The 24,315-nt window shown below is 40.0% G+C and overlaps 1 protein-coding gene across 2 annotated transcripts in view; it reads left to right on the forward strand.

Annotated features, from left to right (window-relative positions):
- Positions 1-1,451: 1,451 nt before the first annotated feature.
- gpr158b (G protein-coupled receptor 158b) overlaps positions 1,452-24,315 on the forward strand; it is a 47,764-nt gene continuing 24,900 nt past the window's right edge. For both annotated transcript variants that reach the window (XM_088311826.1, XM_088311827.1), the window contains exons 1-3: positions 1,452-2,675; positions 6,746-6,851; positions 23,776-23,878. In XM_088311826.1, the coding sequence (XP_088167952.1) occupies positions 1,849-2,675; positions 6,746-6,851; positions 23,776-23,878 (1,036 nt within the window). In that variant the 5' untranslated portion in view covers positions 1,452-1,848. The remainder of the gene's footprint in view (positions 2,676-6,745; positions 6,852-23,775; positions 23,879-24,315) is intronic.

Genomic DNA, 24,315 nt, shown 5'->3' on the forward strand with positions numbered 1-24,315 from the left:
GCAGATGAAGAAGCAAATGACTATGAAATATTCATTGGGTTAGGAGAGGCAGTGTAGCTTGTAAAAGAGGATGAAATAGAAGGGTCAGGAGCACTCATCTCACGCAGAGTGTCATTTTCTCCCTCTTATGTATCATCTTGATACACCCCTCTCTGCTTTCTCTTGCATGTACTCTTCATCTTTACCTTGGTTTTATGTCATGATGAATGTGAGATGGTGTGATTGCCTGCAGTGTTGCTGTGGCAAACAAGATGCCGTCTTCATTATCGGTTGTAGTGGGCATCATGGAAGGAGGGCTCTGCAATCTGCACTTTCTACTGCCATGACAACGGCCTCTGAGTCACCCCAGGCATTGTAACGCCCATCTTCAGTCGTGACCATTGCTGCAAAGTGTCAGAGAAGACCAGACATGTTTTTATAACACTGCAAAGCAATGCTCCCACGGCGTTCTTGTCAAAAGATGACGAAACTCACCAAAGAAGAGTCACACAAGCACTTGGCAGAAATAAAATAAGAAAATATTTGATTCATATGTGAAGTTTGAAATGAATAAATCTTCAACAGTAGAACGTGGTTTACTAATTTGTCATGCTTGTTTTCAATTCCCAAAAGTTATAGCCATACATATTATAGTTGTAATATCATCTGTGAGGTAGCGTGGTTGGCTAGAGGTTTGCACAACTTGTTTCACAGTTCTGAGCTGCATGTCTCGAATCTCTGCTCCAACCTTTCATTTTGAATTTCGTCCCCATGCTTCATTCCAAATAGGAGCGTCGTAAGACTCCAAATTGTCCATGCGAGTGTGAATGTTCTTATTTTTTGTATTTCATTTGAGCCCTTCCATTTGGCTGACGACCAGGCAGGGTGTCCTTACCCTCATCCAAAGTCAGTTGGTATAAGATCCTCCTCACCCGTGACACTATGGACAAGCAGTATAGAAAATGGATGGATGGAACACATGAGTTTTCATTTCAGAAAGCTGGTTCAAGAAAAAGAAAGGAATGGCGATTTAGGTAAAAAAAAAAAATATATATATATATATGTATATATATATATATATATATATATATATATATATATATATATATATATATATATATATATATATATAATTTACAGTTTTAAAGTGAAACTCCTTGGAACTATACTTCGTCGGGTGCTGCGTAAATAAAGATTTTATAATTATTGCGCAAGGTGCAATGATGAAATCTGAGCGTTCCCCCCAAAAACCTGAGACTAGCGTATGATGGAGATGATTTTACTGCACCACGTACCACTAGTAAACATTTAATTGGTGAGGTGGACGATATTTCATGACATCAGATGTTTCAAAGCCAGTTTGAGTAATACAATCGTACTGTGTGGCATTTTTCTTCCCACGGGTGCTACTTTCAGAACCGGACAGCTCCAGTCCGTTTCCCACGCCCCGCCCACCTCCGGCAGACTGACGATGAGAAAAGACCACACACTGTCGTGGGTTTGGGCGACACCTCAGGTGGTCTGTTGAGATTGTTTTTATTTATTATTTATTGTTTTTTGTTTGTTTTCTGTTTTTTTTTCTTGTAGAGGGGTACTTCAAGAACAATTTGGTCATTCTTATCATCCTTCACCCCACACATGGTGTGGCCGCTTCCAGTTTGAGGAGGAATCTCTGTGATTTACGAGGCTTAATTGTCGTGCATGCGAGGTTTGAGGGGATCTTGTCCTCAATGAAAAGTGAGCAATTAGTGTCAGCGGAATTTTCGTCCTCTTGTCAGTGCTCCTGAATCCGCGAGGTTGTTGGTTATGCTGGCAGCACTTTTCCAAGCGCTTTTTCCTCGGTGTCCCTGAAGAAGAAGACGAACGAGAATGGCACTACTTGTCGTGCTTCTGCAAACGGGGCTTGTTTTGGGTTCCAACTATGGCTATGTGGAGTGGTCGGAAAACGACCGGGACGAGAACCCTTCTGTGTTCAGCACCCAAGGCATCAACAGGGAGCCGCCCCACCACCATCCGACCGATTATCACTCGCCGCCGGCGACCGAGCGCACGGTCGTGGCGCACAAAATCGAGGAGGACTTGCCGAGGGTGGTGACCGCTTTCCTCCACAGCGGCAACTCGTCCGCGCTGAGACACGTTAACTGCTCGCGGAGGTATGAGCTGAGCAGCCTGCGGGGCGGCCTGCACGTCGCCACCCATTACTCGCTGCACGGCATCCTGGATACCATGACGCACGCTACCAACTTTTTGAACATGATCATGCAGGCCAACAGGTCCCGTGAGGACACCTTGCAGCGGGACCTTCACTGGTATCAAGCGCTGGTTCGGAGCATGCTCGAGGGGGATCCCAAAATCCACAGAGCTGTGGTAAGCTTCCACAGGGACGCACCGGCACCGAGTCCGCACGTCTTTCTGCAGGCGACCAGGAGCCAGAAGGAAGTGGTGTTGCACGACCGGCTGCTGAGGAGCAGGAGCCCCGATTCTGAGTGGTTGAACGAGTTTAAGGACGGAAAGAGAGCACATACGTTTCGAAGGGGGTCGGACCCCAAGAGTGGAGTGTACCTTCTGGACAAGAATCAGATCAAGTGGTCTGCACCTTACCTGGAATGCCAGCATGGGGCTTTTGTGCCCTATTGGCTTCTCACCTTGTCAGCCGGCTTCTATGGACTCAAGAAAGAGTCTGGAATTGAGTTCAGGTGAGATTGTGAGAAAATTATTATTGGATCAGGCATTGCAGAGCTTGGTAGAGCCAACCAACTTCAAAATGTTGAAGTGTGGTGGGGAAATGGTATTATTAATTTTATTTCCATATTGTCTGTGGACAAACGAGAGCTCACGCTGCCCAACATTAACAATAACATGCTCAACAAAAATCAATTAAAATTTTTTTGGGAATAGATAGTTTTCCTAGAGTAACTTTCCCATAAAATGTTTCATCCTGATAATAAATCCAGATATCTGGGAACCCATGCACTGTACATGTGTTCACGAGCATGTACATGCAGGCGCACGCGCACCCACGTGTGCATGCCACCCCCTCTGTACCTGAGAAGTCATTATTTGTCATACCATCCACAGTGAGAGTTTCATCAATTAAAATGCACACATAACCAGAACCTTGCTCAACGCACTCATTATACAATAATGATCAACTCAAAGTAAAAAGCAACATTTTGCTGAGGTTAATTACTAGAGAGTGCCATTTTATATTCCGTGGCTTTGCTTATAGTATATATTTCTAGTTCACTGCATTTACTAGCAAACCGGTAATCAGAGCTGTGCATACTGCGATTGATGGCACGTTCATTAAAATCATATGAGGTAAAAAAAAAAATCTTTTCATTCTTCACAATTCATTGCTTTTTACTTAGGTTTGTTCCCGGAGCATTCCTCACCTTGACTCACATCTGAATTTAAGTGATTCCTAATCCACAGAGTTCAATATGACCTCCATCCACACTTGGCAGCTAAAACAGCTTCAGGGGAGGCTGTCTATAAGATTTAGGAATTGCATACATGGGATTTTTTTTTAACATTATTACAGAAGCACATTTGTGAGGTCACACGCTGATGTTGGACGAGAAGTCCTGGCTGTCAGTCTCCACTCTAATTCATCCCAAAGGTGTTTCATCGGGTTGAGGTCAGGTCTTGGTCAAGTTCATCCACACCAGCCTCTTTTATCTATGAATTTAGGGACCTTGCTTTGTACAATGGATCATGTTTTAAGAGGAAGGGGTGCAGTTCCAAATGGTTCACACAAAGTTGAGGGCATGGACTCATCCCAAAAACTCCTTGTTGCCTCGAGTATTCACAGTTCCTTTTACTGGAAGAAAAGGGCCTAGCCCAGCTCCTGATAAACAACTCCACACCATAATCGTCCCTTCACCAAACTTTACACTCGGCACAATGCCGGTTGTGTTCAACCTTCACACATAAATTGGAAACGTTGGAGGAAGCGGGAGACGAGACGGGAAGAACGAGCAAATTCCACATGGAAATATCTGAACTGAGATTCATTTCACACTGTGCTGCCTGGTATAATACGATTTTAAAAAGTCGCTTGAGTTAAAAGTCATTTACTGTCATACAATAATAGAATGGGGTTAAAATTGATAATTTTGTCGTATCATGCGTGCTTTAAAAATTATAATCCAGTTATCATAAAATACCACATTATACATGACATGAACATGAACATTATCACCCGAGCTGAGTACAAATACTATAGCAGCGCTGATGTAAGAAAACAGATGGTGAAGAAGAAGCTATGGACTGTTCTAATTTAAAATGCTCTCCTGTCAAAGCACAGCTGGCCATGTCGCCTTCATGCATATGCTTTCGGAGGCGCACTGCAGGCTTTATGCATCCCTCCAGAGTGCCGTTTGTATGAGTGGGTTGCCAATATGCATGTTTAAACACCCAGGGCTCTCATACGGCAAAGCGAGGTGTAGCAATCAATAATGCTATGAGTAAACAATAATGGATGTTTAAAGAGTGGCATTTGGACACGGATGCCAGAAAGTGCCGAGCCGTGTCAAACAGCATGAGGTCGATTTTAAAGCTCAAGAAAGCTTGGAAGAAAGGCAGCAAGTGTTTTTTTTTTAAGATTTGCAGCACGTGTTATGTTCATGGCAAAATTAATTATGATTATGTCATTATGTATGCTGTAATTAAGTTGTCGCTTTCACAAGTTAATTATTCAAGATTGACCAAGGAGTGTGGAGACCGTTCCTTTGCTTTTGTCCACTGCTGTGACGTGATTAAATTCCACTTAAAATGTCATATGTCAAATTTGAAAAATAGTCAATCAAACTATTTAACATTGTTAATGTGATCCCTGGAGAGAAAATGTGCTCAAATATTCGTTAAACTCACACTGCATGGCAAATGCTTAATTTCTCCTTTTGTACATGTGAGCTCGAAATGTTTAGCCGCTTCTTCCAGTCAGCCATTATGATGTTTCTAAAAATAGAGCGTCTGGACAGAAAAGCTTAAGCCTTTCTTCATATTCTTGCTTTTTCTTCATTTCTTACTCTCTGCACAGGCCATTTTTAATTGGAAAATTTACAATACGTTAAGAGATTCTGACAGTGAGAGATGTAGAAGTAGCTGTCACATCTCACTGCGTTCTGTCTCAGTCAAGCTTCGACGGTCTCACGCATACACCGACTAGTTTCCTCTCTGATTCTGTCGGGTTGTGTACTATAGAGGAGAGGTGGTGGTGAAATCCTCTCCCCATGGTTGTTTGTTCCAGTTCCCTGCAGGCAGATGGAGACAGCGGGTGTCAGGCTCATCCACGGAAGCACACAAGAGAAAAGCAGAAGGGGACATTTCAAAGCGTGACGCTACAGACTTAGTTTGAAAATGGTAAAACATTACTGCAACGGTTAAGACTTGGGTTGCATAGTTGAGATTTGGGACAGGATTGATTGACATATTTATTTTCTTAGGCATCAATAGTGACACCAATTTTCTATATGATTCACTAGAAATTTTCTAAAATTGCTTGTTCCAATACTTTTTAAAGTTATTACCTACGATATTTTGGGATTTGTTATAGACAGTATGGTAATGGATATTTGTATGCGTGTAAGATAAGTGTTGCTATTTTATGTTACTACTGCTGTGTACTCAACACAATTTCAAGGACATCATAGATACTGTAGGGTATGAAAGATTTGTGTTTTATCTCTATTCTATTGTTCTTTTACGTCTTTTTTAAAAAAACATGCACTCACCACAATATCAGATACTGCTGCACCTTCATGTCATACGATCCGATATAAGAGCAGAATTAAAAAAAAAATCATTGCCCGGATAATATTACTGTTTTAATTAACCCTGCCCCAACATTTTTATTGTGGCATCATACTTGGAGCGTTCGTCGTTCTTCTTGCATCAAATAAATGAGGTAAATTTCAATTGTTAACTGTTGTAATCCTGATGTTGCACACAAATGTTATTTAGACAAATAAATGGAGTAAGCAAAAACATTTTTTATACTCTATTGTAATTCATGTTTCAATACAGGCATAGTATAACAGTAAAACAGAGTGGCCCATTCACATTGATTACTTTTTGGGGGTGACTAGAAACGGGCCATTTGCGCCATTGTGGGAGTGAACACAGCCAAATTGATTCCCAGCTAATCGCTCATGTTCAATGATCAGGATTGTTTGCAGGCATTTGGAAAGCTTGCTGATGAGCTGATCATTTGAATCAGGTGTGCCGGAAGAAGGAAATATCTGAAAAGCGCAGGATAGCGCCCCTCCAGGACGGGAGTTGCTCAATCCTGCCTTAGACAAACGGCAATGTTTTAGCGATTGCACATACCTGAAACTGTAACTCTTGTCAGTGTGTCATTTTTTATTATTTGTTTTGCCACATCCTTATGTTGAAGTTATTAAATAAAGTGTCGTTATACTACTGTAGTCCATTACCGACAAGACAGTCCAGTCCCATGTGTGGGAAGATTTCAGACTGAAGCAAGTGTTCTAATTTTGCCTTTATTGCCTCCCTCACTCTCAACTTCTATTCTTCCCTTGCTTCCTTCATATACTTTTGAACTTACTTCTCTTGAAAATAACTTTCTCTACAGTCAATTAGTTTTTTCTTCCAAACACTTCAGTCTTCACACTAATTTAACTCCAATTTTTGTCGCTCTCTTAATATCTGCCTTGATTCATTTAGACAGCATTGGTGCCACCAATTATTGCAGCATCCTCTTTCTTTTCCAAACCTTTAGTCTGTTCTTTCTCCTTGACAGGGGTGTTGTTCGTTTGGACGTGAACTTGCAGGATGTGGATATTGACCAATGTTCGGACATTGGCTGGTTTGCTGGGACACATCGCTGCAATCCTACCAGTATGGAAGTAAGTGCTGTGGTCTTTGACTTTTACATTTCCCCGATTCATGCACGTTTGCCTTGATGAAGTAGAGTGTAGCTCCAAAAGTCATCCTGATTATATGGACAAACTACACGATACTTTTTTCTGCCGGGGATGGTTTCGTGGTAGCACAGATTTTTCATCCACCAGCAACCCAACCATTTGTCGATGGAAGTGGGGCCGTGCTTATATCATATGCTCCCCCCCTCCATCGGAACCAACAATAGCAAAAAAAAAAAAAATGTTTTAAATTGTTTTTTCGAAATGCCTCGGACCAGTTGTTGTGAAACACTGTCATACAACATGTTTCGACACTTTTCAGCGTGATGAAGAGACGGCAATGATCCATGTTCTGTCTGCATGTTTCAGTGTGTGATGACTAGCCCATTATCTTCCATCTTTATGTCAGCGCCAATGAGTTTCATGCGATGCATTGTGGGAGGAGTACTGTAGCTGTTCATGTGTGCATGGCATGTTGCTGTCTATATGATGTATAATAAATGCAGAGTAATGGATTGCGTCAAGACAGTTTGAATAATTCACCATGCTCTTTGTGTGCTTGCCTTCCATTTTTTGGTTATTGGTGGTGCAGCGTTTATCTAGTAAGATTTTCTCAAAAACTCACCTCGTAAAATTTACTTACGAAGTAGAATTTCTGTGAAAAACCTTTACCAGTTTTTTTCCCAAGTAAATATGACTCCAAATTATTGCATGATTTACCATAGCACGAGTCTCATGTTTGCTTGCTGAGTGGCAAATTGTGTGACAATTTTCCATAAACAGATTTTTCCCTCTTGCACTCAATATTTTGCATTTATAAGGTTCTTGCATGCTTTTTGATCAGTTTAAATGTGGAGAAACTTCTTTCACAGGAATGACATTTTCCTTGAGCCTAAATAGTTTATGCCCCACTTCAGCTCTTTTTTTATTTTATTTTAGGAAGCCCTTGACAGTTAACTACCATCTAGTTGGGATATTTCCTAAACTAATATTCATAATATATTTGTCAGCAAAATGCAAACAGCGCCAGCCAACCTTAGAGAAATTATGTCTTGTCATTGGGTAATTTGTTGTCCCTCTTCGGAGCGCTAGCTGTGTACGACAGTGCGGATCATGCGGATGAGGTGATGGGGGGAAACAACTTATGTGTTTTGTGTCTGAAACTAAAACTAGCGCACCTCTTCTCTCACTTCCACTCAGGCAACATTTCTCTCCTCATGGCCCCATCTAAATCTCCGCTCAAAAGCAAGTAAAAAAAGCAAAAGCAAAATGCATGGGATGCAAATATGCTGGGGCGCATTTGAATCTGATAAATAAGTAAATCGGTGCATGGCAGCCCTTATTATTGACTCAACACTTGTGGGAGCAAGTTAAAGGGGTCTAGTGCAATGTCAGCTGTGTGGTGGTCCAAGACACGAGACTTCTAGTGGCGTGTGCAAGGTTGAGAGGTTCCAACTACAGTAAATACAGTCAGGTTTGCATCGACACATGATTTAGGTCTGGAGCAAGTCTGAATCCTGGAGTGGCCCCTGGTGAGAGGCCCCTAGCTGGTGTAGGCAAATTTATTATATGTATATTGGGGTTCACTCCAGTGGATGTGAGGATATCCTTCCTTTGCCCTGGTGGAGGGACAGCTCCTGACTGTTGTTAATCCTAAAGCACCAAACAGCAGTTCAAAAGGTGACCACAGTTTTAGAATATTTGGGGCGGGATTGGGAAGAAAGGTAAATTGGGTTTAGATCAACATAATGTCAGAAAATGGAAAATAAAAAAAAATCTTCAAAATTTTATGCTGAATATTTTACTCTCCAATTTTGTTTAGCTGTTTAGTTGGGACTAAATATATTGCTTTGTATTTTCATGACCATAAGGCTCCCATAAAAGTCTGCAAAATGGAAGGGGCGCTTTATAATGCGGTGTGCCTAATGTGTGCACTGAATTCCAAAATCTGTAAATGTTGTGTGACTGTGATGAGCGCTCCGCTTGACTGAGTGGGAGCATTTTCTGCCGACTCGTTGCTTATATAGAGGAAAGGCGGACGTGACTGAGGGCAGCATATGGAAGTTAAAGGGGGAGAGTGTGCGTGAAAGGGAACACTAAAGGCATGCCCACAGTCGGTACTGCTAAGTGGCCATAAGTTTCATCAACAAAGCTCATGTTTGCAGCGGATAATTAATATCAGGTAAGATACATTTTATCACTCCCATCAGTCAGTCAACTTTTTTTTTTTCCATTCGTGGTCAGTCTTTTTACTTACATTTTTGCCTCCAGCTAAGCCACACCACACAATGATGTCACATTAATTACAAACTACGAAGGGGTGACAGAGGCAAACACAGCTTTACTAAGACAAGGAGGCAGCGACGGACGAGTTATGCCACAATTTGAGAATGGATAGTGGACACATGGGCTGACGTTCCTGCTTACACTGTTGTTCGAGTTTTTGCATCTCTGAGGAGCCGCACGGCAACGAGACTGACTCCGACAATGATGAGAGGGAACCTGCATGCTAGCGTATGTTTTAGCGTGCATGCTTGTTACCATATGTTTTAAGCTAACATATGTTTTACCATGCTTGCACCTAATAATACGGTTCGCCCCATGTTTGCGTTAAATACAGAAATAGCACCCATAATGGAGACCGTGCCTTTTAATATGGTGCGCCTTATGGTCGTGAAAATACGTTTGTGTTTTTACAGTAAAATGTTTTCTATGAAATATACTGAGTACAACACTTAGTGTTATGAATCATGTTTCTTAATTATACAATGGAAGAACAACCATCCATTAAAGCTGGTTAATTGTGTAACACTTTTAACACAGAATTTATTGGATGGTTTCTAATTTTTGTGTCATTGGGGAATGAGAACGTTTGGAAAAATTCATGACAACATTGACCATCCCACATTTTCACACTTCTTTCATGATGATTCTCCTAACACACACCACATTTCGCAGTGAGGCAGTGATTCATTGGCAACTTAGTCATCGCTGTTGTTTATCTTTTTTGAGTACGAGCGTGGGAGGGGAGATTCAAGACTTTGCCACACAGTGCTCCATTCAATGATAACCAAAAATTTGTCAGATAAGACTTGACAATTCTACTTAAGAGGCAGACGTTTTATCAGCCGGGGTCAACCAAGTCTAATGCATATCGGGTCAAATGCCCAAAAGAGGTTAGACTCTGAAAGTAGATCAGGAAATATTTTCCTTATTAATGCAGCCATTAACTTTAATCTAAAAACAAACGGTGTGCACTGTACTCTAACTCTAATATCTGTCAATTATGTACCGAGAGGTGGGAGTAAAACTTCAATAAGGAAGTGTCTCAAATGGAATGTCTTTTATATTACATGAAAGGAATTGACAAAAAAACAAAGAAACTTATCCAAGTTCAGTGGAACGTGCACAGTGGAAGGTTGTATTGAGAACAAATGAGACATAAGCCTCCCTGTTGCAAAGCCATGATTATTTTTCTTTAGCAGTTATAAATGCAAAGACACTCTGTGAAATGGCCACCCAAGGCGAACTGCTAAAAATAATTAATCCTCATCATAAAGCCCCAATACATGTTCCATTTTAGACTAAAGCTCATGCTTGCAGGGCTGTTTAGAACGTATGGATTTGCTCATTATCTTGTGGGTTCTGGTCTCTTGTCTTTTCACTTTGGGTGTCGCTCGCTCTCGCTTTTCACTCCTCAGCCCATCACTTGACGGGATGATCTTCAGAGGTCCAGAAAGTGAGGCATAGACGAGACAATTTGCTCATCAAGTGCAAAGGGAAATATGCTGCAAATTCTTGTTGATTGAAACAGCTTCTGAGGCATGCTTAACCCCAAAAGCTGTCTTTCTCATAAAATACGTCGTTTTCAGAAACGGACTGTGGGAACTCCATTCAATGTCGATTTTTCTCCCCCCAAAAAAACTTGAAGTTGAACCTCCCAGGGTGAAGTCATAAAAATGAAGAGTTCTTAATGTGATGGCGCGTCACGTGCTCTGCAGACTTTGCAGTTCTCCTAAAAGTTCTATTTGGGACGTGTCTTTTCGGCGCAGCGCAACATCATTAACACCCCTCGGATGTGTTCAGAGCATGCAGCAGTGTGATTTGGCCTCATCCTTCCAACTTGATGTCTCATTGAATTGAGGGCTGTGGGAATCGTTCTGCTTGGCACCGTTCAAGCAACATTACGAGCCATAAACGCACCATTATGCCCTAAAATGGTTTTATTCCAAAAAACTTCAGGGTAGCATTCACTTTGGAGATATGGTGTGCTGTCGATCCCATAGCTTCCTTTTCATCTTTTCCCATAGCATCCTTGAAGAAGGGTTGCATCAGTTGTTAGGGTTGCTCATTTCAGAAAATTTTCCAGAGCTTTCCTTCCTCACCTGGCGTTGCTCTGGCATTTTACTAGCCTCGTTTCTCAAATTAACACATGTAAGGTGATTGCAACCCTTCATTTCCAATGAAGTCCTGATGTTTTGTAAAATGTAAATTAAAACAGAATAGGACGATTTAATACAAATCCTTTTCAGCCCACATTAAATTCAAGACACTACAAAGACAGAATATTTAATGTTCAGACTGACAAACCTTATTTTATTGTATTGTTGATTTGCAAATATTCTCCCACTTTGAAAGTTGAGGAATGTGCCCCAACACCTTTGTTGGAGCATTCCAAGTGGTGAAGAGCTAGATTGGAAACAGGTGAGGGTCATGATTGTATGTAAAAGAGCATCCTCAAAAGGATCAGTTGTTCAGCACTTGAATCATTTTCTTTTTTTTTTTGCACACAAGCTTTAAAAGCAGCAAGTTACTTCTGCCAATATCATATTATCTCCTCATTTGCTCCAAGTTCATGTGGAGCCGCTACATTTCTGTTTTCAATGGCCTGGCCGATCACCTTCAACTGATCTTCAGTCTGATGATGCATGCGCCTGAAGAGAGCAGATCGTAGTAATGATCCAAATGCTTCAATGGGTGCAGAATACTTTTAAAAACATGGTCAATAACCACATTTTTAATGAGTTAAAGAGGAGTTAAGAAGAGATGCCAACGTGACGCTCGTGGCATTGGGGAAATGCGCAAGTTGGCTGTATCAATGTTTAAGCCACAGAGGTCGAACCTGGGGGGAAGAAAGTTTTCAGGCTTATAGCATGAACTTCTCTTTTGTCTTTTTTTTGTTGCTAGATGAACACAACAATACAAGTGTAAAATGCAAATGATTCTTTAAGCCCCGATAGTAAATAAAAAACACACACTTGTGTCCTGTGAGATCATCTGGTGTGCCGCAGAAAATTTTCCGTTTTCATTTAATTTGTCCGAAAATCATGTATTAATTACAAATATATCCTGGCTCATCTATGTAGGTCAACGACAAAGTGGCAGGCAGAATAATTCAATGTTCTTCCATTAAAATGACAGAAGGTATACAATAAATCCATGGCATACATCAGAAATGGTCTTGTTTGTGAAATTTTGCACTGTCCGTCCATCCATCCATCTATTTTCTTCTGCTTATCTGGAGTTGGGTCGTGTGGGCAGCAGCTTTAGCAGGGAACGCCAGACTTCCCTCTCCCGAGCCACTTCGTCCACAAGAGAAATCTCAAGGTGCTCCCAGCCGAGCTGGGAGAATGTAGTCCAGTATGTCCTGAGTCATGTCCGGGGCTTCCTACCAGTGGGATGTGCCCAGTACCCCTCACTATGGAGGCAGCAAGGAGGAATCCGAACCAGATGCCTGAGCCACCTCATCTGCCTTCTCACGATGTGGAGCAGCAGCGGCTTTATTATAATCGCCTTTTGGAGAGCCTGGGCACCACACTGAGAAAACTCCTTTTGGACGCTTATACTTGGATCTTGTTCTTTCAGTTACGACTCGCAGCTTGTGACCAGGTGACATGTTGCACTGCGTAAAAAAACATTTGTCAGTAATTTGAGACATGATGGACATTTCTTCATTTTGGTGGTGTCCAATGAGATTTTTCTCATGTAAAATGGGTGCCAAAGCTGGAAGACACGACTATTCAACTCTGTTCAACAATATCAGAGATCACAAATTTTGATGACCTGGGGTTGCAATCACATAGTCATGTTGTGAATAATGTTTGGCATTATATGGATTTATTTTTTTTTGTTAGGCTCTTCCACGCCATCTTGTTTTTCTTTTCTCTTCTACGTTCCCCCTATAAGATTGAGTAGGACGTGGGATCTGTCACCATGATCTGAGCACGCTCTCATGCATTTATGGATGAGTAGTCATAAGCGTGGTCTCCTACATGATTATTTGCCTAATTATACAAGAGCTTCTACATGATTCGTTCAAGTGATTGGAACGGGATGTACACGGGTATACGAATATGGCTTTTCTATAGTGTGCAAGCGTAGTATGCTTCAAAAGGTGCCGAGTATGTTTGCATATGCATGTGTGTTGTATGAAATGTGTCGTTGGAGATAAAGGGCTTCACAAGCAGGGCTCGGCTAATGAGTGTAAACTGCAATGACAGCCAAAGAGGGTTACCCACTCTAAACCCCACGCTACCTCCTTTTCCTGCTCTCTGTCTCACTTTCTGTTTCCATGCCTATTTATGCAGCAATTTCCCTCACTTGTTTTGTGTCTCGTTATCGCACTCTCCTTTCCATGTGGTCTTCTTGAATACACCTACTCCATTTTCTTCAAGCCAATTAACTCCTCAGAAAAAAGACAATAGGCCCAGCAGGACTCATGTCTCCATCAGTCATTGCTTTAATCTGCTTAAAATTGCACAGTTTTGTAATATGTGATGATTTAAAACATCATTTAAATTTCTAAAATTGAAAGTGACAGCTAATATCCGAGCCCCTCCGATTATTTATCATCTACAGCTTCCTTCTCTGAACCCGATGACGCCCTCTTGACTTCTCAGCTCACCTAATTCCAACCAAGTTCTGCAACGCTGTTGCAGAAAGCAAACCTATAACATTTCAACAACAGCTGAGCAAGTACAGTATTTTTAATGATGTGAGTTGCTTGCATCTGAAAAATTAATCACCAGTACATATGTGGCTGTTTCCCGCACAGCTGCAAGAAACTTGAGATGCACACCGGATCCTGTATAGAAATAGAGTGCGGCGAGAATGGCAACAATGGACAGTTTAAAGATAAATGAAAAGCAGGGCAGGGTGCAATTATTTAATAGCAAATCAGACACAATATCTCTTTATTCTACTATATCTTAAACAGGTAAACTAGACACTAAAGACCTCCATCAAGGTTGAAGGATTCTGGTTTGGATACACACAAACGATTAACGGCAAAGAGCTGTTCCCAACAAATGATACAGTCACAGTAGTCAGTGTAGTCACTTACATATATAAAAGTGAAAGTGTATTCTTTCAAATAAATTGGATGAAAGCACCCTGGACCTTTCTTGCATGTGTTGGGGCTTATGAAGTTAGGAAATAATTTTCACAAAAGCAATGGAAAACAAACAGAATTGATTTGAATTGTAGTTGACTTTTTGGACATTCGGCTCCTCACTAAAATGTACAGTGATAAAAAAAATTGTCTTCACCAGTCCACACTGTGAATGAGTGAATTTCTCTATCAACATTTTTATTCTGGAGTGCAACATAATGGAATGGAATGGATTTTTACAAAGCCACAGTTCCATGAAGTTGAATTGAAATCAGTATTTCTTTGGGGGGTGTAAATTATTATTATTATTATTATTTTTATTTTTTTTACAACGTAAAATTGACTGTTATCTCATTTACTGCCATTGACGACTTAAGATGTCATATATCCATTTTTTATTTGACTGTTATCTCATTTACTGCCATTGACGACTTAAGATGTCATATATCCATTTTTTATTTACACGGTTGGTAGTGAATTATAGACAGCATGCTGGAATAGTAGTTTGCATATCTGCCTCAAAGTTTGGAGGTTTTGTGTTGGAATTGCTGCACAGCATTCCTGTGTTGATTTTGCATGATTTGCCAATGCTTGCACATGGCTTTTCACTACATACTCTGACTTCATCCCACATTCCCAAAACATGTACGTTATATTAAGTGAAATGGCTTAATTAAAGAATGGATTTTTTTTTTTTATGTTTCTTGCAATTGACTGGCGGCCAGTCCATGTTGTATAATTTTAATTTCACTCAATCAAAATCAACTGGCACATGCAAGCCACACCCATGACCCTAATGAGGATTATTTTTGGATCTTAAAAAAATTCATGTACAAAGCTGACTTCTTTTCAGACTCAAATAATAGTCTATTCACTAGTTAGAAATAGGCGTTGAAATATTCATTTCAATATCAGCGATGCGGCTCACAAACTGTTATGATTGCAAACAATACAGAGAGCACAAGAGAAAAATGACCGTAAGACCATCTTATACATACAGTAAGTATATGTATTCATATTTACTCTTTGAAAAATGGCTTTAGTGTATACTTGCCAGCAGCCTATATTGGACGAGTCTGCATCTTTTTCACCATCAAAGAGATCATTTATTATGTACTTAAAGCTGCCTTTTTTCTGAAGAGTTTGATTCAAGGTTAATAAGATCTCAGTTGAAAGCACAGAGCTGTAAACTTGCTGGAAACCTTCTCTGGTGCTGTGTGTAATTATCTGCTGTCTTTAATATACATGTTTAGTCCAGGAAGAAAACAAAACCCAAACTCATTAAAACCCCAATTCTTCACCGTGGGCTCTTATGGGTTATAAGATCTTTTACGCCTGTTCCTATATTCCTATAGAATCAGCAGAAACATTTGATTGCCTATAGAATATATGTAAGGCAACATTTTGTTCATTGTGTTCTTGAGACAAAACAACTTTTGGTTGAATTTAAGAAAATTATGATTGGTTTTGAGTTGAAATAAATGAAATGGTGTTTTGTAGAAAGTGTTGTGCTCTCCGTGCTTTTCTGATGAGAAATGAACATTTTCACTCAAGCGATTGGAACTGCCACAGACATCAGAGAAGCATTGGTCTGAATCATTGTAGTTTTCATCTGCATGCGGTTTCCATGGCGACAGCAACGGCATCACATGTCATGAGAGAGACAAGGGGTCCGGGCTGAGGAACAAACCTCCATTATCCCGTTGAAGTTTGCTACAAAAAGCTTGACAACATTGATTCGATTTGATTTTTGCCCAGTGACCTCATTTAGAGTAAACAGGTTTTTTTTTTTTTTGTCGTTGTTGAAGACGGAGAGTCTTTTAAAATATTGATATCGCATGTTTACAGTAGAATTGTTAAAGTGACATGACTATAGCTGTCACAAAATGGCTGAGGGACATTTTTATGTTGCACGAAAAAGTGGTTCTGTCCTCGAGTCTAAGTCCAAATATATCTAAAGAGTGAATTCTAACACCTCCCACTGAGCGTGTAGCACCTACTGTACTTGTGTGCTGCATGCGTCATCAATCAAAACACAATTGCAAAATTAGAGAAAGTCATTTAGAAAGTATGTGCATTGCATGGCAAACGTAGCAGACCACCACGATGTAAAGTTTATACCACGACAGCATCACCGTAATGATATATTCCAAGGTCTTGTTCTACAACAAAAAACAGGAAATCACATTATTTTTGGATTATCTAACTGGATTGTCATGCTTGATTAATTTCTGACTTCTCGGAAGAGCTCAGTGATCTGGCTCAAACGAAAAGATGAATTCAGTTTGAAATTTGTCATCACAGTTTGAAATGGTAAAACGTCGAATACTTACTGAAATTGAAAGCGTCCACTCTTGCATGACAAGTGAGATAATACTTTTTGTTCGGTGCATAATTCAGAACTAATTAGCTCTTTACGCGATGCTACACTCCATTACTCCAACAAAAAAACGACAGAATTTCAACCAAGGAAGCACTGTAGTACCGATCAAAGAATTACTGGCAAGCTTCAAGATGTACCTATCCGTTCTTTAATCTTTAATTATGCTGATGAATCATGTGTTGAAGCGCGCAGGCATGCAAGGGCGAGGACGTATAGAAGACGAGACAAGGAGAGATAAAACGTGGCAGCAGAGAGGGACAAGCATCGAGGAGGATTCATTTTCCATTGGGAGCCACCAATCACCTCATAATCTGTTGTCCTGCAGCTCTGCACCTAGAGGCCAAATGGAGAACTTGGGACCACCAACCCAGTCCGGGAAACACTTACATAACCTATATGACAAGATCTTGTTTGGTTCGTGTCACGTTGAACTTTGAAGGATAGGAGAAATGTGAATTTTTTTTTTCAGTTTCAAGGTGTCTTGATTAAAGGCTCGTGACATTCTTCAGTCAATATACACGAAGCAAAATGAATGTGTTGTTGAAATCACTCAACAATTCGTGGTATATGATAACATTTGGAAATTTTTTTGCTGTTTCTTTTAACTTACTTTAGCCACTCTTCTCGCGACTTTAAAAAAAACAAGACAATTCTTTTTCTAGTAGTTTTGGACATGCTGAGACTCTCTTCAGAGCATCTCCACGTCCAAACTGCAAAAGGCTTATTTAACCAAACATCCCTACCCCTCTCTGTGATGCCAACATTTGTCAAATTTCAAGGCAAGGCATTATTGCAAATACTTGCTAATAATGTCAAAATTACGGGACCAACCGGCCCCAAAACATATCGACCTCTCTACTTGTGTCCTTTTAAGTCATTCTCTTCATCCTCTTTGTGTTTCGACACCAGTTTGCTCCATCCATTGCCTTGCGTCCTGCTCATGTATGCCTCCATCCACAATTTATCCTCACCAGATTTGCGGAGCTGACATTAGGTGAGAGGCAGGCAACACCCTGAAATGGCAGCCAAGGGCACAAAAATAAAAGCTGTTTATACTGACAACTACGGCTGATTTCAAGTCTTCAATTGCTTATTTTGTTTTTGAGAAAACCCACAGTCATGAGGATAACACGCAAGCAACACACAGAAAGGCTGTAGCCCACATTTGTTCCTACGACCTCTGAACTATGAGGCAGATTTGCTAACCAGTTGTCCTCATGTGCCTCATTTCATCACTACATTATAATGTACAGACTTTTTCATCATTTTTTTAAACAGTATGTGCCAGAAACTTGTCTCATTGAGCTCTATATTTATAGACAGCGCATCTGCGGGAGATTCTAACTTTTGTGCAAGCACAAGGCTCGTTGCACATGTGCCAAATTGGCATATTGGTCTCCACCCAGCTGGCCGTGCCAACGCAACACGGGGAGTGCCGTTGGAGAGGCGCCCGGAGGAGTGATAATTTGATGGCAGAAAGTTAAACTGAAGTTACACCTGCGCCGAGCATGTCTAAAATTGGTTTTAGGGCCAAATATATTTTTACTTAGCAACAAATCATAAAATAGTTATGGTGTGACAGTCTTTTTACATTTCACAGTGTAGACGGCTAGTCTAACGCCATTTAATTTGGCACAGGAGACAGATACCAAGCCCCCCGGACATGTGTGCTAAATGTCAGACGTGCACTTTTATTTCATCATGAATATGTGAACAGCAGTCATAAAACACTGAATTGGAACTCAATTCATTGAATGCATTATTATTATTGTGATTATCATTATTATTATTACATTTATTAAATCATCCCACTCAGCAGCACTACTATGGGGGGCACGCACAAATGATTGGAATTGAGAGGAGCTGCTTTGATTAGCCATCATTGATATCGGCTGTGAACACTCCCACAGTAGCACAGACCTTCCTCTTACAGATCCACTGGCAAGAATTATGAACACCGGTCTAAAAGTGCACAGGATTTCTGTCATTCATGAAAACAGAGTCCTGTTTGTTTAGAGGCATGTTCTCCCGTGAGCTGGGTCAAACTTATAAACCCAAAAATACAAATATCTCTAAAACCTGATTTGCTAGAAAAAAAGGAAACACGTTTTTTTTTTTAAAATCAGCGTCAAGATATGTTGGGGGACACTTAAAGCCAACTATGATTACAATTTGCTGTTGAACAATGTTATTGGGTAAAATGAGCGATTTTCAATTTTGCTAATCAATACGTTTTGAAGAGGGGTAAAATGCTCATTTTGATTAGAAAATTTCAATGTGAACCCGGATATTTTGAACCTTTAAATAAATGACGTTTAAATTTGTTCCATAGCCACCATTCTTGAACCATATTCCAACCTTGCATATCTTTTAGACATCAATATGGGACTTCCAGTACGCCACTGCAGTCTGCACTCAAAAGAAGCGTCAGGTTCTATCTTTGGCAGCTTGCTCAGTTGGGACATTTTCCCTTTGCTGATTGATAATCCAAGGACTGAATCAAACCAGTTTTTTAAAGAATGTGTTTTTGAACTGTTTTCTTAAGTCTTACATTTGGGTTTTACCTCTCATACTGTTCATTCCTTATTTATGAATACACTTGTCTGAAGATTTTGATTTTGTAACTATTTCCATTTTTTTAAAATAGACTATTAATCTGCACCAATTATTGTTCTCTCCTACAAGTTCATTTATTTTATTTATTGACCTTCTGCTTATTTATATTTCCTGGTGTGTAGGTTACCTATGAAGGCGGTCCTCCATCAAACCTTTTCATATGAAAAAAATGCCACCGAGTCCAAGGTCTTTTCCTCCCAGAGATCCTCTGTTCCAGTGGTTGACTTTCTTGTAAAACAACAGCAGAAAGGTTATTTTACCCGAAGGACACAGTGATTGTAATGTTTTTAAGGTTTAATGCTTTAAGTGTATTTATAGATCTCCGAGGGAGTCGAGTGCTCTCTCTTTCTTTTGCCAACTCATCTTAGGCGTCTTCTTCGCTGGTTTTATCACGTAACTGAGTGGTAAGGAAATTGAAAAAGGTGAAATGCAAGCCAAAATAGAAAAAGCGTGGGTAAGGGGTGGGGTGTAATTTAAAATCATATTAAAGATAATAATAAGAGGGCGGAACCTTGGCCAACTGATTAGCACGATGGCCTGCACCACAACTTAGACCTGCTTTCAGCTGATCTAACGTTTAGTCTACTTTCAGCCACCAAATAATGCGTATAAAAGAAAATACAATCTGTCTGGCTGAACGCCCAGCGTGGCACACCGACATTTTCATTTTTCATGAATAAGGCCACAGGGTCGAGGCTGGAAGGGTACAGAGGTTGCGGCCGGAGGGCGGAAGATTGAACCCCAAAAAAGGGTCAAGTGCCCAGCTCTGCTGATTAATAAGATGATTTGAAAATTAAAAAATGAATAAAATCAATATAAAAAAATGTTGGTACTTTGTGCCTACAACAATAAATTTTAAAATTACAGGTAGAACTCTCTTATCTCGTTGCACACTTGAGTACAATGACAATAAAGGGATTTCTAATTCTAAGAACATTTGACGTTTTTACAATACTTTACTTTTGCGTGTATTTGCTTAAGTTTGCAACAGAGAAAAAGTTTTGGGGGAGCGCATATTTTTTAATTTCATTAGCTTTGTCTTATGTTGTAATGTGTTATATGTAAAAAAAAAAAAAAAAAAAAAAAAAAAAAAAAATCTGGAAAAAGACTGAATATCAACCTGTTTAATCATCCTGCCTAATCCGAAGCGACTTACTTAGAACTTAACATCTCTGTTATGTTGCTGTTCTTTGGGCCACAACATTGAGACGGAATCAGTCAACAGCATGTACTCTTTTTGGCCTCATTTGTGTCCAGGCATAATTATTCCATTCCATACAATTCAGCGGAATTCATCAGCGATTATTTCTCTACTTTGCAATGCAAATAATGAAATGTGTTTTATATATACCTGCTTACTTTACACATGCCTAGACATTTACAGTAAATGCTCGACAACTAGGTGACAAGCATCTGCATTTGTCTTCCGAGCAACAAACTTTATGCCCTGACAGGTTTCTTTTTTAAAAGCTTTGGCGATGGCTGTGAATTACAATACAGTCTTACAGCGTGCGTGCAGCGAGTTCTAGAGTTAAGCATTAAAAGCCCTTCTGCATGCAAAGTGCAATGATTAAATAACGTCTCACTTTCAGAGTGTGACCTGATTAAGGGGATCCATCAAATGGAACCACCTCAAACGACCGTTTTATAGCTTTTTCATTGCACCTGAAGACAAACGAGGCCAGCCTCGGAGATACTTACTTGCTGTCACATGTTTGTATTTGTGCTTTGTGTATCGTCTTGAAGGGAAAAGTGGCATTGGCTGGTGATAGACGACAAACATCGTATGCTTGAGAGGCACTTTAAAGGCTCAGTAACATTAATATTCGTTCCAGCCCGGCATCTTATCTGTCAGATGAATGTTGTGAGTGGAATCCCCGAACTCGCTTACTGTATGTGTTGATACTTTATCAAAGCATATTTGCTGCTTTTTAAGCAGCCGGCATCCCTTGAAATCTGAGTGATTCTTATTATTTGGGGTTATTATACTGCATTCTGGTTGTCCCTTTTGTAGACAGCTATCTATCTAATTTTCTTTGTATTTCAACTTCAACAATGGATCAATTTTCATGATATCATCACATGTGCAGATTTTGTTTTCACAGTGGCAGATGCGTAGAGCACGCATGGCCAATTAAAAACAGATTCATTCATGTTGGATGCCAGGATCTGCACTATTGCATGACCAAACCAACGAATGTGGCTTTTCAGGCTTCTAGTAGAATCGAGTATCGTGCAGGCTTTTCATATGGACAGAGATTTGATTTTTTTCACAACTCTGTTCTGCGTGTGCACCGATTTAGCATTTGAGCTGGGGAAATAAAGATTTTTCAAATTATCCATAGGCGAGGACATGACCTGAGTCAGGGGACATTATTTTTCTTTTCTCATCTTCTTCTCTGAACAAACGTTGATGAGATTGATTCTTCTTTTGGAAACCACAGAAAAAACACACAAGTCAATATTTGGATGGTCACTTAACTCTGTTGTTCCCGACCTTTCTTTTTCCGTGGACCGGTTCATACAACTCCATAACTTTTGTGGTGGAATGTCGTGGTCGAGGAACGGGGTGGGGATTTGTAGCTCGCAGCTCACTGAGACGAGCTGTGTGTTCAATACATGTGGAATACTACGGAGACAATTAGCACCTTGTCAGGAGTTATTTGCAAGTTTCTTTTATTTTTCATTTGTGCGGCCTGGTCCAAAGGAACCGCTGACTTAACTAACCTCTCATAAACAGCAAAGATCACGAGTTAGAATTACTGTATTTATTATAAGATGCTACTGTTTTTTTTTCCTCCAGGGTGATTGGTTAACCGTAATTTACTTTTTGGATAAATACTCCCCTAGATGTAGCCTGAGCGAGGAGCAAACCAACAAATGCTCCTGGTTACACTAAAATAAAATTAAGCAATGTCTTTTCTCAAAAATAAAAATAATTTCTTCTTGACCATGCTGGTGCTGGCTGGCAATAGTGTCCTATATTCAACCACTTAAGTGCGACATCTAGTGTCATCGTCTTTCTACTCTTCTAATTATCTATGCCTGTGTGAACAAAGAAAGTTATGTGGTTTCAAATAGCATTGTGAATAAAATATAACCTCGCTAGCTGCACAAAAGTGTTATTTACAATAAGACAATAAAAAGCCTTGAATATATATATTTTTATTTTGGTATAAATAAAAATGTCCTTAATATTAATTAATTGGATAACACTTGATCTATTGAACATCCTTCCAACCGTCATGTATGCTGCTTATTTTGTACTAGTTCCATGGGTGTGCAGGAGCATATCTGACTTTTGGCAAGCGGCATGCATGGTTTACCCTGGACGGGTTGCAAGCCAGTTGCAGCCATTTAACATCGATCCAGTTTGTCCTTTTCTAGGAATCATTGTTGATATTGCAATAGAAGTGTTGTGCACCCACGCACGCAACCATTTAACCTTTTCAAAATGGCCAGAAACGCAATAATCCGCAGAGGACAAATCTGGACACACCATGAAGTGTTTTGTTGAGCTGTTTTGCGGCCAAGACTTCATGTATAAATTTAGTTGCCCACATCATCCTCCCCGCAGAGGTGTAATGCAGTATTTATGAGCATTCATGCCAAATTTATTGCGGCTTTAATTTCAGTGCATGTTTGCAACTTGCATCCACATGTGTATTCAAACCAGCTCCAGATGGTGCGTTAAACTTGTGGATGTATAAACTGAGCTAAAATTATGCAGAAGCTGGAATTCTGCAAACAACCCTTAATTCTTAATTTAGATATGAATTAGTGTCCCTGTTACTTGGCAAAGCTCTATGATTTCCCTTGACACCAGGCGTGTTTATATCTCGAACGGCTGCTGCTGCCTCCTTCTGCAGAGGAGCATGTGGATAATATTGAAGACTCAATAACACGACTTTAGCAAGTTCAATTAACAAACCACACCGGGCCAGAATGAGAGCAGCATTGTAAGTATGAGCAAAGATTATTCCGTGCAGATACAAATATATACATTGTCAAAATCATTTGATGGAGCCTGTAGATTAAACTTATTAGACACAACTCACTTTGTTGCTGACTCAAGAAATCTACTAGTAAAATATTTGATTGTTGCACTGACTTGTCCTGAGGTTCTTGGAAGTTTTGTGGGTTGCTATTCCTGATTCATTGTTTACGCCCAATTGTTTGGCTTAATTAAGAATCTCTGGGATGTCCTGAGGTTCGTGTGTACTTAAGAATTAACAGGAGAGCATACATGCAGCAAATTGCTTTATTCCAGAATGAATGGATCCTTTACAGAAATGGAAACAAGGATGACATTTCAAAACCCCTTTTCCATGTTAAAGGATTTCAAATCCAACAATCATTCCCCGGCCTCATTTTTGTTATTCAGGCTCAGCAGACAACTCATTTATCACACGTGTTTCTTTAACTTTTCACAACCGAAATGTTGTGTTTCAGTTGAAAGTGGCGGCTGGCTAATACTCCCTTGAAGTGTTCTCATTATTATCTGTTTTCTCTTTTCACAGTGCTTGCCCATCGCTGGCCACGGATTTGTGTTGGACAAATACAAGTGCCAATGCAAGAGAGGATTTTACCATCCAAGCCGTGTGGCGCTCAATGGCTTTAAAAGTAGGTGACAAATCCTTCTTTGGTGTTACAATACATATAGCAGCTGCATGTCATCGAAACATGTATATTCTATTACAGGTCTTTCAGGATAATAATAATGGTTGACAGTCTTTCATTTTTGTTTGATATTTTTATTCTAACTTTGAAGGGATATCCTAGGGGTTATGAAGCGGCAAAATTCAGGATAGAGTAATTCATGTTATTGCGCCTGTGGAAATTTTTAGCTATGGTGTGCAGTTTAAGATCCCCAGTCTAAGACCCATACAGGATTATGAAGCAGAAGAAATATTAATTGCAGAATTGGTGAAAGCATTGCAAACAGTTGAAATTACTATGAATGCAATGACACAGAAAACTGTTTCAACACTAGTTGGCCTTCTCAAAAACCCCCAAACCTTTGTTGTAAACCGTCTCATCATTATGATGAGGCATCAACA

Source organism: Idiotropiscis lumnitzeri, chromosome 12 (assembly GCF_059441095.1).
Source record: "Idiotropiscis lumnitzeri isolate Australia: NSW breed Sydney's pygmy pipehorse chromosome 12, RoL_Ilum_1.0, whole genome shotgun sequence".
In the NCBI taxonomy this organism is placed as follows: Eukaryota; Metazoa; Chordata; class Actinopteri; order Syngnathiformes; family Syngnathidae; genus Idiotropiscis; species Idiotropiscis lumnitzeri.